The following is a 15,729-nucleotide window of genomic DNA, read 5'->3' on the forward strand; positions in this document are numbered from 1 at the left end:
GTTACTGTGTGGTTGTGGAATGTGAAGTGGAAAAGAAAGAGGACGTGGCGAAAAGTTTCAAAATTCCGTCACTCACGCGGTCGACGATTCTGAAGCGGGAAGTTAAGTTTGCTGAAAACATATCGTAAGGACGGAGAAAGCGGACCAGGCCTCATGTGTTCCCACCTGTTGCCAAATGTTTTCTGTAATGGCTTTTTCAGTGAAGAGAAGAGAGCGAACACTCATCTCGAATGTTATATTCTTAAGAGGGTGCTACTTCATTCATTGTTAGGCTGGACGTTGAAGGGTTCGCCGCTAGTGAGGGGTGGCACAATAATTGTAAAAAAAAGTTTAACTTCGTTTTTAAGAAGATATATGGAGAAAATTCGAGCGTTGATCACAGATTATTAGACAGGGTACAAATGATTGAAACTGACGTTTTGTCATGTATTCTAGGAAATTTGTATCTGCCTTTAGTCGGAAATGTTAAGATAAATAAATAATTATTAAGTAAGTGAAAAAATGAAGTTTCTTTTAATATGAGTGCTGTTGCTACTTCTGCTACCTTTTGTAAAGAAATATGAATGTTATTGACCATAGCACCATTTTTAAACTTTTAATTCAACTTTTTCGAGATTCCACATTTATAGAGACTTTCGCTAAATTGAAGTCACAGTTATTCCCGTTTCTTGTCAGATCCCTTGAAGTTTGAATTATGTGAGTTGACTGCGCCTGGAACCAAACATTAATTTTATCACAGTATAACAGTGACATCAGTCACCACATGAAGAGTTATTAAGTGGCCATTCAAAGCCGTTAGGGACGAATTACAAGTGACTTATCTGATCTGAATTGAAATTCAGAGAGTAATTTTTCTTACAAAAATAGAGGTGCGGGAGACTATAAAGTCTTGCGAACAGCATGAGAATCAGGGGAATGTTCTAAAAATGTTTTGGGTGGCGGACGCCCAACGAAAGTCCACCGCGTCAACCACCTCAGATAATGCGAATTTTCCCAAAGCTAGTAGTACTGCTCTGTTTGGAAAAGCTTTAACTGTTCGGTGGGTGCTGTGGTAGAGTTGGCACTTGTCAAAATATTCCACGATATAAAAATCGTGAAAATTTTAATACGCAAGTGTGACACTCCGGCAGTGAAAGTTTACATTTTACTTTGTTACAGGGTTTCACATTATGTAATCGAAAAGTAATTGCAAAGTTTTGGTTACTGGTGTTGACCGTAGTGGCAGCATGGAGTGGAGCGCTGTTATTAGCTGTAAGAACAGCGGTTCCGGACATTTCTGTGACAATTACCCATGAGTGTAGTCAAAAAAATGGTTCAAATGGCTCTGAACACTACGGGACTCAACTGCTGTGGTCTTTAGTCCCCTAGAACTTAGAACTACTTAAACCTAACTAACCTAAGGACATCACACACATCCAGGCCCGAGGCCTGATTCGAACCTGCGACCGTAGCAGACGCACGGTTCCGGACTGCGCGCCTAGAACCGCGAGATCACCGCAGCCGGCGAGTGTAATCAGATTTTAGCTAGAACCGCCCCATACACCCATCTTCCCTCCCACCCCCCTAAAAAAAAAAAAGTGTGCGCGCGACACTGATGCCAAGTTTCACCGACTCCAGGGGATGAATGCAGCAAAGCGCAGCAGATTTAGAGCCGTGTATTTAAGATAATCGCATGTACATTGCGTTTAACAGCATTCGAATAAAAATAACCAACAAATCCATCCGCTACCTATCAAAAATTAATCTGTTCAAGTGCTCCTGTGCACTTACAGCCACCGCTGTTATGGTGTTAGTCAGCCATTTATCAGTTGTGGGGCAATTCCTGGTGAATTTCGGGGCCCACTTACAATTCGAGGAAAGTGTTTTCATGAGAAAGTTAAGGATATTTGATGTATATAACTCAGTTTTACTGTCATAGGTGTACAGTACAAAGTAAGTACGTAGTGTGTGGACTATGTGAGGAACATATTGTTCATTCATTCGTTTCACAATCTGTAACCTCCACCAAAATGTGTCACACGTTACCCTAGTCTTTGAAAAAAAATGTTTTTACTGGTAAGTTTTGTTCCCATTTGTGAAACACTGATATAGAGGGAACCTATGGGATTGCCATTTAGAGTGAGGAAACCTTCGATCATGAAGGAATTAAAGACAGAAGAAGCATGCGCTCTGAGTTTGGTACTCAAACTGACTTTGTGGGTTACCTAGAGAAGGAAAATGCTATCTGTAGTATAAAATACATTGATTTTCCAACAATCTGAAACAAGTAGAGTGCAAAACTGTTGAACTCTATTGTAGAAATAATGCTGTTGCATGACAGTTCATTCCTTAAATCTCTGGTCATGAAGTTGAAAGCGGTACCATTTCGGTTCAGCGCTGTTGGAAAACTTAGTACCTAGTGTGAGTATTTTTGTGGGTCACGTTCTAACAGCTGTATCTGTGTAACTAATAAAACTTAGACACATGTTTCATAGAATGTTTTATTCGAATCGGTCTGTACTACCACCTCCTAAAGTATTTACTGTTCTTCCTGAAACATGTTGGCTGAACCTACCATTTAAGTGCCACATGACTATTTCTCATTTTGTTTGCCTTAGACCATAGACAGCACAGACGACACATGGCGTTATTGTACTGAAACGTACATATTGGTCTGCTGACTGGTGACAGCATACATACTTCTGGAATACTGTTCAGTTTGTTTTCATCTGACCTGTAGTATTTCCAGTAAACGTTTCTTTATTAAAATTTTAAAGTATATTGTAAAATTTGTTTGAACCAAAAGACAGATGGAAGCAAGTAAGAATTCAGTCAACACGTAAAGTTTTTCTAACGATATAGGGAAATGTAAGAACTTTTTTTAATATTTAATTTGAATATTGGTTCTGAGGCCTAGATTGATGAAGATTTTGAGACGGTAGAATGTTAATACCTGATTCACTACAAGCGATTTCCCTTTAACCGACGTTTTCTAATACTTTTGTGCTTATAAACTGGACGTTAGGAACAGAAATGGTTATTATTTCTAGTAAAATTATGGTAAAACACGTTTCACTTATGGCTGAGGAATCTTTTGTAAAAATAGAATAATGTCTGTACAATGTTAGCGGCTGTAGTCAGATACAAAGCATTAACAGCCTAAAAGCCTTCCAATTTGCGACAGTTCAGAAAATAGGAGAGCAGCAATCAAGTGATTTACGACGTGTGAGCGTAGTGGACACATTTCCACTTGGTTGATTTTAAATGGGGTTGCACTGTGCAGGTGAAGCCAGTGCCGGAATGGAGAGGAGTATTACTGGTGAAGTATGTTTCGTAACTGGTTTCTACCCCTACTGCGGATAGTTAGCTTTTTTTAGCTAAGAAGGAGTTGAGGGAATCACTTGCGATGCACCTCGAATTCCTTCCTCATTCATTTTACGCACACACACACACACACACACACACACACACACACACACACACACACACACACACACACACACAAAATATCATTCATATTTCATCATTTTAAAAATAAAAGTATTCCAAGAAAAAAGCCTTTCATTCTACGGTTCAGTTACGTGCTTAAAGTTGACGATAATGTGGGGGAGAGGCGGGACAACAGATGGGGGTGAAAAGGGAGGGGGGCGCAAGGCGCGGTGTACCAACAATGTTTGCTGCGCGGGTATTAGCCGAGCGGTCTAGGGCGCTGCAGTCATGGACTGTGCGGCTGGTCCCGGCGGAGGTTCGAGTCCTCCCTCGGGCATAGCAGTGTGTCTTTGTCCTTAGGATAATTTAGGTTAAGTAGTGTGTAAGCTTAGGGACTGATCACCTTAGCAGTTAAATCCCATAAAATTTCACACACATTTGAACATTTTTGAACCAACTACACTCCTGGAAATTGAAATAAGAACACCGTGAATTCATTGTCCCAGGAAGGGGAAACTTTATTGACACATTCCTGGGGTCAGATACATCACATGATCACACTGACAGAACCACAGGCACATAGACACAGGCAACAGAGCATGCACAATGTCGGCACTAGTACAGTGTATATCCACCTTTCGCAGCAATGCTGGCTGCTATTCTCCCATGGAGACGATCGTAAAGATGCTGGATGTAGTCCTGTGGAACGGCTTGCCATGCCATTTCCACCTGGCGCCTCAGTTGGACCAGCGTCCGTGCTGGACGTGCAGACCGCGTGAGACGACGTCCCAAACATGCTCAATGGGGGACAGATCCGGAGATCTTGCTGGCCAGGGTAGTTGACTTACACCTTCTAGAGCACGTTGGGTGGCACGGTATACATGCGGACGTGCATTGTCCTGTTGGAACAGCAAGTTCCCTTGCCGGTCTAGGAATGGTAGAACGATGGGTTCGATGACGGTTTGGATGTACCGTGCACTATTCAGTGTCTCCTCGACGATCACCAGAGGTGTACGGCCAGTGTAGGAGATCGCTCCCCACACCATGATGCCGGGTGTTGGCCCTGTGTGCCTCGGTCGTATGCAGTCCTGATTGTGGAGCTCACCTGCACGGCGCCAAACACGCATACGACCATCATTGGCACCAAGGCAGAAGCGACTCTCATCGCTGAAGACGACACGTCTCCGTTCGTCCCTCCATTCACGCCTATCGCGACACCACTGGAGGCGGGCTGCACGATGTTGGGGCGTGAGCGGAAGACGGCCTAACGGTGTGCGGGACCGTAGCCCAGCTTCATGGAGACGGTTGCGAATGGTCCTCGCCGATACCCCAGGAGCAACAGTGTCCCTAATTTGCTGGGAAGTGGCGGTGCGGTCCCCCACGGCACTGCGTAGGATCCTACGGTCTTGGCGTGCATCCGTGCGTCGCTGCGGTCCGGTCCCAGGTCGACGGGCACGTGCACCTTCCGCCGACCACTGGCGACAACATCGATGTACTGTGGAGACCTCACGCCCCACGTGTTGAGAAATTCGGCGGTACGTCCACCCGGCCTCCCGCACGCCCACTATACGCCCTCGCTCGAAGTCCGTCAACTGCACATACGGTTCACGTCCACGCTGTCGCGGCATGCTACCAGTGTTAAAGAGTGCGATGGAGCTCCGTATGCCACGGCAAACTGGCTGACACTGACGGCGGTGGTGCACAAATGCTGCGCAGCTAGCGCCATTCGACGGCCAACACCGCGGTTCCTGGTGTGTCCGCTGTGCCGTGCGTGTGATCATTGCTTGTACAGCCCTCTCGCAGTGTCCGTAGCAAGTATGGTGGGTCTGACACACCGGTGTCGATGTGTTCTTTTTTCCATTTCCAGGAGTGTATGTTTGATTGGAGTGAGGGATAAGCTTGGGAACGACTGGTGTACATGTACATGCGGGGTAAGTTGCCCGTTGTGTGGATCTGATGCGTGGTGTGGGCGCAGCGTCTGGTGGGAGGCACGGACCTGGAAGGAACCTGCAGCGGCGTGGTGGTAGCCGAGCGGGCCGAGCCCCGCGGGCGCTAGCAGCGGGGGCGGGCCGTGGGGCGGCGGGGGCGGCGCCGGCCGGAAGTGCGGGGGCGGCAGGTAGGCGGCCAGCTGGTAGCGGAAGGCGGCCGCAGAGTCGAAGGCCGGCTTGCGCAGCCCGAAGCCGAGGTGCGCGAACGGGTTGGGCAGCGTCGGCGCGACAACGGCGGCGGCGGCGGCGGCGGGCGGCGCGCCGTAGGCCTGCAGCGGCGAGTAGGGGTGCGCCTGCGGGCCCACCTTCTCCTGCTTGCGCCACTTGGCGCGCCGGTTCTGGAACCACACCTGCAACACCGCCGCCAGCAACGCCACGCTGTCATACGCACGTCAACTGACGTACATAGGTAAACAGTCACACACAATGTGAGTCATGTGGAATATTAACGCGTCTTCAAGAAGACCCCCAACTCAGTCAGATTCAGAACAATTCTTTGCTCCCAGATCAAAAACTGTCCATAAATGGGGAAAGAGACAGACTATGTCACGAAGCTCCTCCGTATTTAAAAACCAAGGAATTACGACGTGCGTTTCACAAGCTGCGACATAGCCGCGAAAAAACAGTGACCCGTATGTGTAATAAGTTTCCTTTAATTTACGTCTATGGTTTAAAGAACACTTAAAGTCACAAAACAAAACGGCTTTGGGACAGCATTTATCTGATACAGACTGCATTAATCAGATAATGTGGATCATCCACTGTTACGTAATGTTATCATTATTTTCTAGCAACGGTGTACGAGGGGCCCTCTGCAGGTCACCTTCCTCCAACCACTTCCCGCCTGAGCGGATTTCTGGCGTTAGCGCTAACAGAGGGCGATGGTTATGTGCAGCACTATGTTTCCTTTCATTTGTGGCTCCTTTAGCTATTTGTTTTATGGTTGTTTAATATTACCCAGTGCACTGTCAACGGAGTTTAATATTTGTGTCATTATCTAGAATACTGGCGCTGGAGCTGCTTCTTAACTTCTCCTCTTTTTAACAATATTACTTTTGTCGTGTTCTTCTTTTTATTGCTTTTTATTACTTTAATGCCTTTTATACGTTATAAGCTTATTACAGACTTCAACTATTGTATCCCTCTTCATTTTCGCTGTTTCAATTAATTATTGAAAAATAGTGTATGCCGACATTAGTGACATCTGGTGAACTTACAACACTAACATCTTATGGCTACTGTACGGCAGCTTCTTTTAAACAGTAGTAGACTACTACTGTCAACATGACTCGTGCATGTGATGTTATTTATATCTATTTGACAATGCTGGTGCTGATTCTGCATTTAACATTCGACGATGCCACTGTAGCTGCAATACATTAGGACTTTGTTTTTATGAAACAGGTATGCCTCTTCATATTTAAAGCGCACAAATGTAAATTTTGTCACTACTGCTTTTCATTATGGTCTATGTATTGTTCTTAACCTGAATGCAGTTTGTGAGTGTATTTATGTTTTTCCCATTTTTACAGGAGATCTGATGATGGCCATTAAAGACCGAAACCGGTAACCTGTTAACAAAAGTTTGTGACCATAGACATAAATTAAAGGAAACTTATTACGAGGTGCGTTTTCAAAAAAAGTAAAAAAGTAAAAAATAACAGTATTACAAAAACTTCATTTTTACATGGCAACTTGGAACTTAATCTACTTGTCCACATAATATCTGCGTATATTAAGGCACGTATCGTATCGTATGTTTAGCTTCTGAAAACAATCCGCATACAAATTTTCTCATTTCTTTAACGACTCCTGTACTGCCGTCACCTTCTTCGCAGCACAAACGGGCAGATGGCTTTGGACGTGCAAAAACAAATGATAGTCACTTCGCGATAGGACAGGGCTATACGGAAGAGGATCAACTTGTTGCCAACCATATGACTCGATTAGATCTAGAGTTCGACGACCCGCAAGAGGAGGGGTAATGTCGTGCAGCAAAACGTGCTCTCTCCTCAGCATCCAACGCCTTTGTTTTGGATTTCAAGACGCAATTTCTGTATGATCTCACAATAGCTGTCTGTATTGTCTGAGCTACCCCAAGGCAAAAAATCAACAAACAAATCTTCCTACCTTTCCAAAAATGCGATGCACGTGATTTTTCGGCACTAAATTGTTTGCTGGAACCTCTATTTCTTGGGGATTGTGACTGTCTCCATTCCAAGTAGTGTTGTTTCGATTCCGGTGTATTTTGATCAATTCATTTTTTATCTCGAGTTTACAATTTGGCAACATCTTGAAATGTCACGAAAAGGAAGAGATAATATGAAATGAGGTAGGTTCTGTCCTCTAGACTTTTTACAGTTTTCTGCACCACATCAACAGCAATAAAGGACTCTCGCTCACTTCGATTCTCATCCAGGCCTTTGGACGGCCATCTTTACATGCTCTACACCATTTTCTAACCATTCCAGCGCTGATAGCTGTTTCTCCGTTCATTTCGATTATATATCACAAAATTTCGGCAGCTTTCACTTCTTTTATGTTTAACAAATTTCTAACCGCGGCTGATCCCGGCGGAGGTTCGAGTCCTCCCTCGGGCATGGGTGTGTGTGTTTGTCCTTAGGATAATTTAGGTTAAATAGTGTGTAAGCTTAGGGACTGATGACCTTAGCAGTTAAGTCCCATAAGATTTCACACACATTTGAACATTTTTTTGACTATTTCAGAATCGACGGCATTTTCAGTGGCTTGACCTACTTTATACACGTATAAATAGACGTTCACTCAAGCGAAATCTACCGTAAAAGCGACAGCAAAGCTTCAATGGCCATTATCAAAATGGTAAATACTTTGAGAAAGTTTTAATATCGACGAAAGTGACAGAAAGTTGGAAACAGTTCTCGCCAGTTCGTACCTACGTCTTAGACGAAATGAATTCGCAGTTGCGAACATCGACAACCATCATCTGTATAATCGAATGACGACAATGAAGATATATGCCGAACCTGGACTCGAACCCATATTTTCCTCTTATCGCGAGCTGTCGCCTTCCTGTAAGACTAGCCGAGCATGACTCACGGCCACAGCCAAACTTCCGTATGTCTTCAACCTTGTGGGTACAACCTGTACTCGTACTTCCATTACGTATCTTTCTCTACAGGCGAGATATTTTACTTCAATGTCGCTTACAAACATGTCCAAAGGAACATTTCATCGAAATTCGGAAAAACAGAGGCACTGCAGGATCATATTTATCAGCCGACAGCGAGCAAGCAACTTTCAAACAAAATACCTCCCCTGTACTGGAATATACATAAGGGATGTACGATTATAGGTTGTGGACACATTGTTAACAACATATGGAAGTTTGGGTGTGGTCGTGAGTCGTGCTCAGATAGCCTACTAATAAGGCGACCGAACGCGATGAGGGGCAAAATCGGGTTCGAGCCCTGGTCATTGTCATCATTCCATTACTGTTATCATTCCGTTATAAAGCTGACGGTTGTCCATATTCCCATCTGCCCGCTGAGCGACTTCGCCTTAATGAATGCAGCCCACCTAACAAAACTGCCACGCACTTCCTTCTTCGCGGCAATTCTCAGCCGCACTCTGCAGGGGCACTGAAGACGCTCCTGCAGCCTTTTCGATGGGAAGTGTTCGATCACCCACAACATAGCCCTAATGGGCTCGTTCTGAGAATCATCTCTGTTCACAAGAAACGCTAGATACGAAGACAACACTTGGGCGCAGGCTACGTGCTATAGATCAGCGTAGAGAATCATTGGAAAGCACAGGCGGCTGCTTTCACGCCGACGGTGTTGAAATTTGGTATAATGCTCCGACAAATCTCTGTCGGAGCGGTGACTGTGTAGAGAAATACCTGGAAGGCGTAGCTAAATGCGCAAAGAAAACAGTTGTGATTTTCACTGTGGTTTCCATTTCGTGACCGATCGCTCCTTACTTTCCGAACAACCCTCGTATTCCATAAACTGTTGGTACACTCGTTTTAATCACATGGCGGCGTAACTTTAGGTAAGTAAATGAAAGATGTGGATTGTATATTTCTCTTAGTAACATATGTATTTCGCATTGACATTGAAAGCTGCTTATAATGTATGTACTAAACTAACTTAAGAAGACTGAGTGAATAACTATTTTTTATCAAATCTAGTTCTTGAGCCATGAACTATTTTCAAACTCTCTGAATCAATTATATAAAAAACTGCAATTTTTAGAATTTTGCCTCCTCTTTGAAAAATTTCTGCGGAAGCCCATGCATACGGCTGTGGAAAAAATTCAAGAGGAGTTTAAAGCTTTTTGTCTTGTCATCGGCGCGGTTTCTCTCTCGGCATATCCCAACTCTTCTCTGCTTCTCCAACAACGAACCAGTAAATCTGTCACACTGTGAACCAATTCATGGTTTTCTCATTCCCTTCTATTTTTGTTTCCCTTTTCCCTCGTCCTCTACTAATCTTATCGTATTATTTTTCACTCTACCTCTAACCAGTCAATTTCTTCTGCCCATTGATTCCTTTTGTACAGCTGTTTCTTTTAGTTGTCGCTACGCACATTCGGCAAGAACATTATGAGAGCGTTTTTAAATTATACATGTTCATTACTATACCTGTCATTATTATTATCGGGTAGTCCGTGATGCATTGTTGTCATAGTACTGCAGCGGTGTAAACTCAGTAAGCAAGGAGAGCTGGGTATGTCTAAATAAATGAAAGGAAAAAAATAAAAATTGTTTGTTGAAATACCCTTGCAATATACTAAATAGGCCGTTAAGAGAAATCAAACAAGCAGAACACTTTCAGAGTCTGACAGCTATTTGTTCTAATTAAGGCGAGAGCAGTCCTGTTTTATGTACTTTTGATTATTTTAAATCCACTCACGTTGTTCCTTTACAGTAGCTCCATGTAGAACGGGTGAGTGTAAAGTTTTCATGAATGCTTTCATCTTAATCCCATTGAAATACTTCACTGTGTTCTGTCCCCCCCCCCCCCCCCCCCAAACCTCACCCCTCTCCCCGCCCCCTCCCATCGGAAGTTAATTTTAGAACTTGCACCGCTAGGCATAATATAGATCAAGGTTTCCTAACAGGTGTAACACGACGTTTTACTGTTTAACATTGTTATGTGGATTATGACACGATTCTTTTTTCTGTGCAGAGATTTCACCTTTTTAAGCAACGTGCTAGCTCCTTACGAGGGCCGGGGGACACGTGACACAAATTGCAGAGATGCCGAATCCGATACATTCATGTCTGCTTTGTAAAAATGTGCGGTGTATGTTTTATGGAAATAAGGTGACTAAAGGTCCAATGTACTCGTATGTATATGAATGTTCAAATATGTGTATTAGTGTTGAATTCTAAACTTTTTCCTTGTACTTCCTGTTTACGTAAAGCGTAACTGAAGCCAAAACTCTTATACTGTCCACCGGTTCCTAGATATCTGAGGATTACCCGCTGAAAACCACTCAAGACAGAAGTTACCTTCTTGATCGGACGATCATTGAACGTTACTTCCTAGCCACTTAACAATGTTCGTGTTGGTGGAGGACAGGTAAGAAAGAGTAACATTGAACTATTTACTTGTTTAAACAATGTTTTTTTTCATACTATGTGAACGAAACTTGTAAAAGTCGTACGTGTCGTGATTTTGGAGTCTTGGATCAGATTATGGTCAAATAACGGTTCAAAATTCAAAATGGGTATCATCTGTTGGCACCCAAAGTAGTGAAATAAAATCTTACTAGACTTTACCATCCCATGTTGTATTGAACTGAAAACATATTGAAGAACAGCGGCCCACAGTTCATTAGTGCTACGGGCCCCGCATGGCTTTAAATCTGCCTGGTTCCGCCGACGGAAAATGCAGTTCCAGCGGTATGTCCGTGGGTGCAAGCAGATACCATCTGCCACATTACACCAGAACACCCGTTAAGGTCATTCTCTGGCCAGTGACCTTAGTATTTCACTGTGGGCCGCTATGGAATCGAATACATGTGAAGTGTGACTCTTTGTTGGCGACATTTGTGATTTCAGTAATTCTGTTTTTGATGTAAACTTTCGTACCATCATCCAGTCACATTAATGAGACCACCAGTCATAGCCCCGAATAACCACTTTCTGCAGGGCGGACCACTGTGAAACATTCAGGAGAAGGGTCAATGACGCTTTGGAGTATACTGGCAGGGATGCCATTGTCGTGACCAGCTACGCTAGGTTTCTCGGTTGAGGATCCATGGAGCAAACAGCCCAGTAGAGATGGTCCCAAGATTCAGAGATTGGGTTTGAAGGCCAGGGAAGTACTGTAAACTCATCCTGCTGCTCTTCCAACCACGCATATTCACTGAGAGCTGTGTGGCACGTTGCATTATCGTGCTGGTAGGTGCCATTATACCAAGAAAGAATAAACTGTATTCAGAGGTGGATATACTTCCCAACAACAGATGCATATTTGTGTTGACCCACTGTGCCTTCCTGAATGACAAGATCACCAGAAAATCCCACGAAATTCCCCAGACCATAAGGCTCCAACTTGCGCCCTTCTGAAGATCTGACGATCCAACGGCCAGCTGTCCAATTGTAGTGTGCGTACTGTAAGACCTTCGTTGCACACACCATCATATTTGACTTGTCGCTCTAATGAAGTACGTGAGTGACAGCAATATGTCTCGTGGTCTTATCGTGGAGTGTTTATGTTCTGCCGTTAGGTCAGACGACAGAAATGTCACTTGGACGCTTAGAGTTGCAGATTGACGGTGTCCAACTTTAAACAGAACTTGATTAATTTTCACACACATTTATTAAAATAATAAAAAACATAAACCTTACTGATTCTGGATGCTATTTATAATTGACAATCTGAAGTTACTTTTAGTCTGGGTACGTTAATCTTATGCTCACATATCTCTGATACTTGATAAAGTGTTTATTCATTTATCTTCATGGCTATGTACAGGAATATGGTTATCTTATTAGGCGCAGACTGAAACTTGACTGCAGATCAATGCAGACTGGCTAATCGGAGGTCTATACACTCATAATTTCAGGTTTCACTGCGCGAGTGTGATGCGCGAGGAGAAAAGGTTCTACGATAGCAGCAATCTCATTGGCTGCGTTACATATTAATACGCGGATCGGCGGAAGCAGAATTTGGTCCGTCTCTATGGTAGCGCCATCTCGTAGTGCGGAGATGGACGAGCGCTGCGCCTGCGCTGTTTTGCTTAGCGGGGCGCGCTCTAGTGGGAAAGTTGTGTACGCGCTGACTACGCGGAACTATGTACACAACACCGATGAAGCACAATACGTGATTCATCTGAAAAGACCACATGCCGCTACTCATTGGACGTCCGGCTACGGTACTGGCTCACATATTCTAGCCTTCAATTAAGGGCAGTCAGCATGGGCGCATGAATTAGACGCCTACTTCGGGGACCCATACGCAGCAACGTCCGCTGAACAGTCGTTGAGGAGACACCGTTGGTAGGCCCTTGGTTCATCTGGGTGGTACACTGCTCAACAGTGCACTTCTATTCGCCCGTACACATCTCTGCAACCTCATTGACCCCTGTCATCTGTGGGCCGTCGTGCACCGCAGTTGCCTCGGTGCCGGTATTGGATAAGGCCAATTTGCCATACACGGTATACTTTGACCATGGCGGCAAGCGAAACGTTAACAAACTTCGCCGTTTTGCTTCCAACCTTGGCCCGAAAGCTAATGACCATGCCCTTCTGGACGTCAGATAAATCGCTCATTTTCCGCATGGCGATAACGACTTCATGTTTTCCGCATCCTCGCCCCCCCTCCCCCCCCACGTCCCCACATCTCCCCGACACGCTTTGTACATCCTCCAATGTTAGTGCTGACACTTGTCATTTATAGCACATTGACGTCAGAAATAGACGGTGCTCGCATTAATGTGAATGGCGTGTGTATTTAATTATAATTTGTAGAAATATATTAGGTGTATAATTACATGTGATTCGCTATGCTATACGCCAAATAAAGAAATCGCGGAAGTATCTGCGCATTTTAAAATGTTATCCGTACAGTCCAGAATAGTAATAGCGACATCTAAGTATGGTTGTAAATGTAACGACTCAGTTTTGCACAGCATATATATATTCGATATCGTCGAAATACACACATGTACGCTACAAAACATTCATTACTCACTACTTTTACTTATGTAGCCATTGTATGTAAATACGTCTTCGCAATCCTGGCAAGTTGTACTTATAAATGTGCTCGTGGTTACTCTAGTTGAGTGAGTTCTCTTCGTGAACAACTTTTCCTCTTCAACTTCCTGATGAACGATCACCATGGCTGAACTTAAATTGTAAGTAGGCTATTTAAGTTTTTATGTTGGTAACGCCATGTACCGCTCTGTATGAAAATCACTGACTGTGCTGTTTGAAGTCTATGGCTCGTTGGCATTGTTGGAATATTCGCTAGTGTGGCGTTAGGCAGTTAGATGTTAACATCGCGTAGCGTTGCGCAGTTGGAGGCGAACCGCCAGCAGTGGTGGATGTGGGGAGAGAGATGCCAGAGTTTTGAGAGCGGGCGATCTGGACTTGTGTCCGTCAGAAAAAGCAGAAAAAGGAAATTTGTAAGACTGGATGTCATGAACTGATACACACACACACACACACACACACACACACACACACACACACACACACACACACACACACATTGAACACTATTTAGGTAAATACATTGTTTGTTCTCTATCAAAATCTTTCATTTGCTAACTATGCCTATCAGTAGTTAGTGCCTTCAGTAGTTAGAATCTTTTATTCAGCTGGCAGTAGTGGCGCTCGCTGTATTGCAGTAATTTGAGAAACGCAGAATTTTGTGAGGTAAGTGATTCATGTAAGGTGTAGGTTGTTCTTCGTTAGGGCCATTCTTTTGTAGGGAATATTAAAAGTCAGATTACGCTGCAAAAAAAGTGTCAGTTTAGTGTTGATCAAATTAAGTAAAGAGAGAAATGTCTGAGTACGTTCACTTTTGCTCAGCTGTTTGAAAATCAAATAACGTATAGGTTTTCCAGCACTGACATTTATAAATTTTTCTACGGGGAGGTTTCAATATTAACGGTAACAGCTGAAGTTGCAAGAGTTCAACTCGTTGTCTTTGTAAAGCAGAATCCAAATAGAATCGACACAGCGTTGACTGACGTAGCCCATAATTCTACCGCATGGCGGCTGGCCTCTGCAGCGGCAAGCCACTGACTATACGGCAGTCGGACTGCAGTACCTGTGTTCCGGCTATTTTCCATAGTCCTGTTACGTATCGCCGTACAACGCTATGGGCTGTCGAAACAGCCGGCGATATGCTGGGCGGTGGAAACAATGGCGTGTGAAACGAAGGAATTGTAAGTTTATGAATAATGCCGACTCCGTTCGAGTCGGGCACGAATGGCACGCGGGACGGAAAATAAGACGAGTGACAAAATACATTCGGCACAGGGTAATTACGAAGTCCATGAAACATTTCAAAAAATAGGTACTGATAAAGGGCCAAGAATAACATAACGAGCTGTTTATAAATGTTCTATGTTCCCACCCTACGTCTCACACCACACATCTAACCTGTAGCCCTATCCTGTCCATTCCCGATTCAGTATACGAGGAGAGACAATAAGAAGAGATGCTGCGAGGCGGTGTCGCAACTCTTCGAGTTGGTAGAGCTGGAACATCGCTGTCCTTGACGTAACCGCACAAGGAAAAATCGCAAAGCGTAAAGGCCAGCAACCATGGCGGCCATTCGAGTAACGCCGGGTCAGTGAATGCAACACGGAGTGTCTGGGGCAGTGACAACGTCTCACTCAGGCAACCTAGTGTACGTTGTTGTGAAAATGTGGAGGCGTGCCATCTAGCTGAAAGCTGAAAGACGCTATCAGTTCCGAACGACGCTATGAGCCACAATTATTGCGCCATACAGAGACAGGTGATACGGCTGACAGTTATCTGAGAGAAGAAGTACGGCCCGTAGACACTCTTGCTGGTCAAAGCACAGAGCGGCACAGAGCACGTCAACTTTCCCCGAAACGTGCAACGGAATGCTCTTTGCAAATTCACTACCGACTGACAACGGGCAGATCCTAGCACACAAAGTGCTTAATGCTTTTACTGCCTGGATAGCCTCTCTTATCAGTAGATACGGCCGGTGGCCCCCATGTCGGCGGGTTGCCAAATTATCTTTCCTGCACGACGGTCTTGTTACGTTATGCTTAGCCATTTACCTAATCTACTCTCTCTCTCACTCTCTGTCTGTCTCTCTCTCTCTCTCTCTCTCTCTCTCTCTCTCTCTCTCTCCGT

The 15,729-nt window shown here is 44.4% G+C and overlaps 1 protein-coding gene across 1 annotated transcript in view; it reads right to left on the bottom strand.

Annotated features, from left to right (window-relative positions):
• LOC126336331 (homeobox protein aristaless-like) overlaps nt 1–15,729 on the bottom strand; it is an 814,245-nt gene that overhangs the window by 4,098 nt on the left and 794,418 nt on the right. The window contains exon 5 of the mRNA XM_049999894.1: nt 5,405–5,746. Coding sequence (XP_049855851.1) covers nt 5,405–5,746 — 342 coding nt within the window. The remainder of the gene's footprint in view (nt 1–5,404; nt 5,747–15,729) is intronic.

This window comes from Schistocerca gregaria, chromosome 2 (genome assembly GCF_023897955.1).
Source record: "Schistocerca gregaria isolate iqSchGreg1 chromosome 2, iqSchGreg1.2, whole genome shotgun sequence".
Lineage (NCBI taxonomy): Eukaryota > Metazoa > Arthropoda > Insecta > Orthoptera > Acrididae > Schistocerca > Schistocerca gregaria.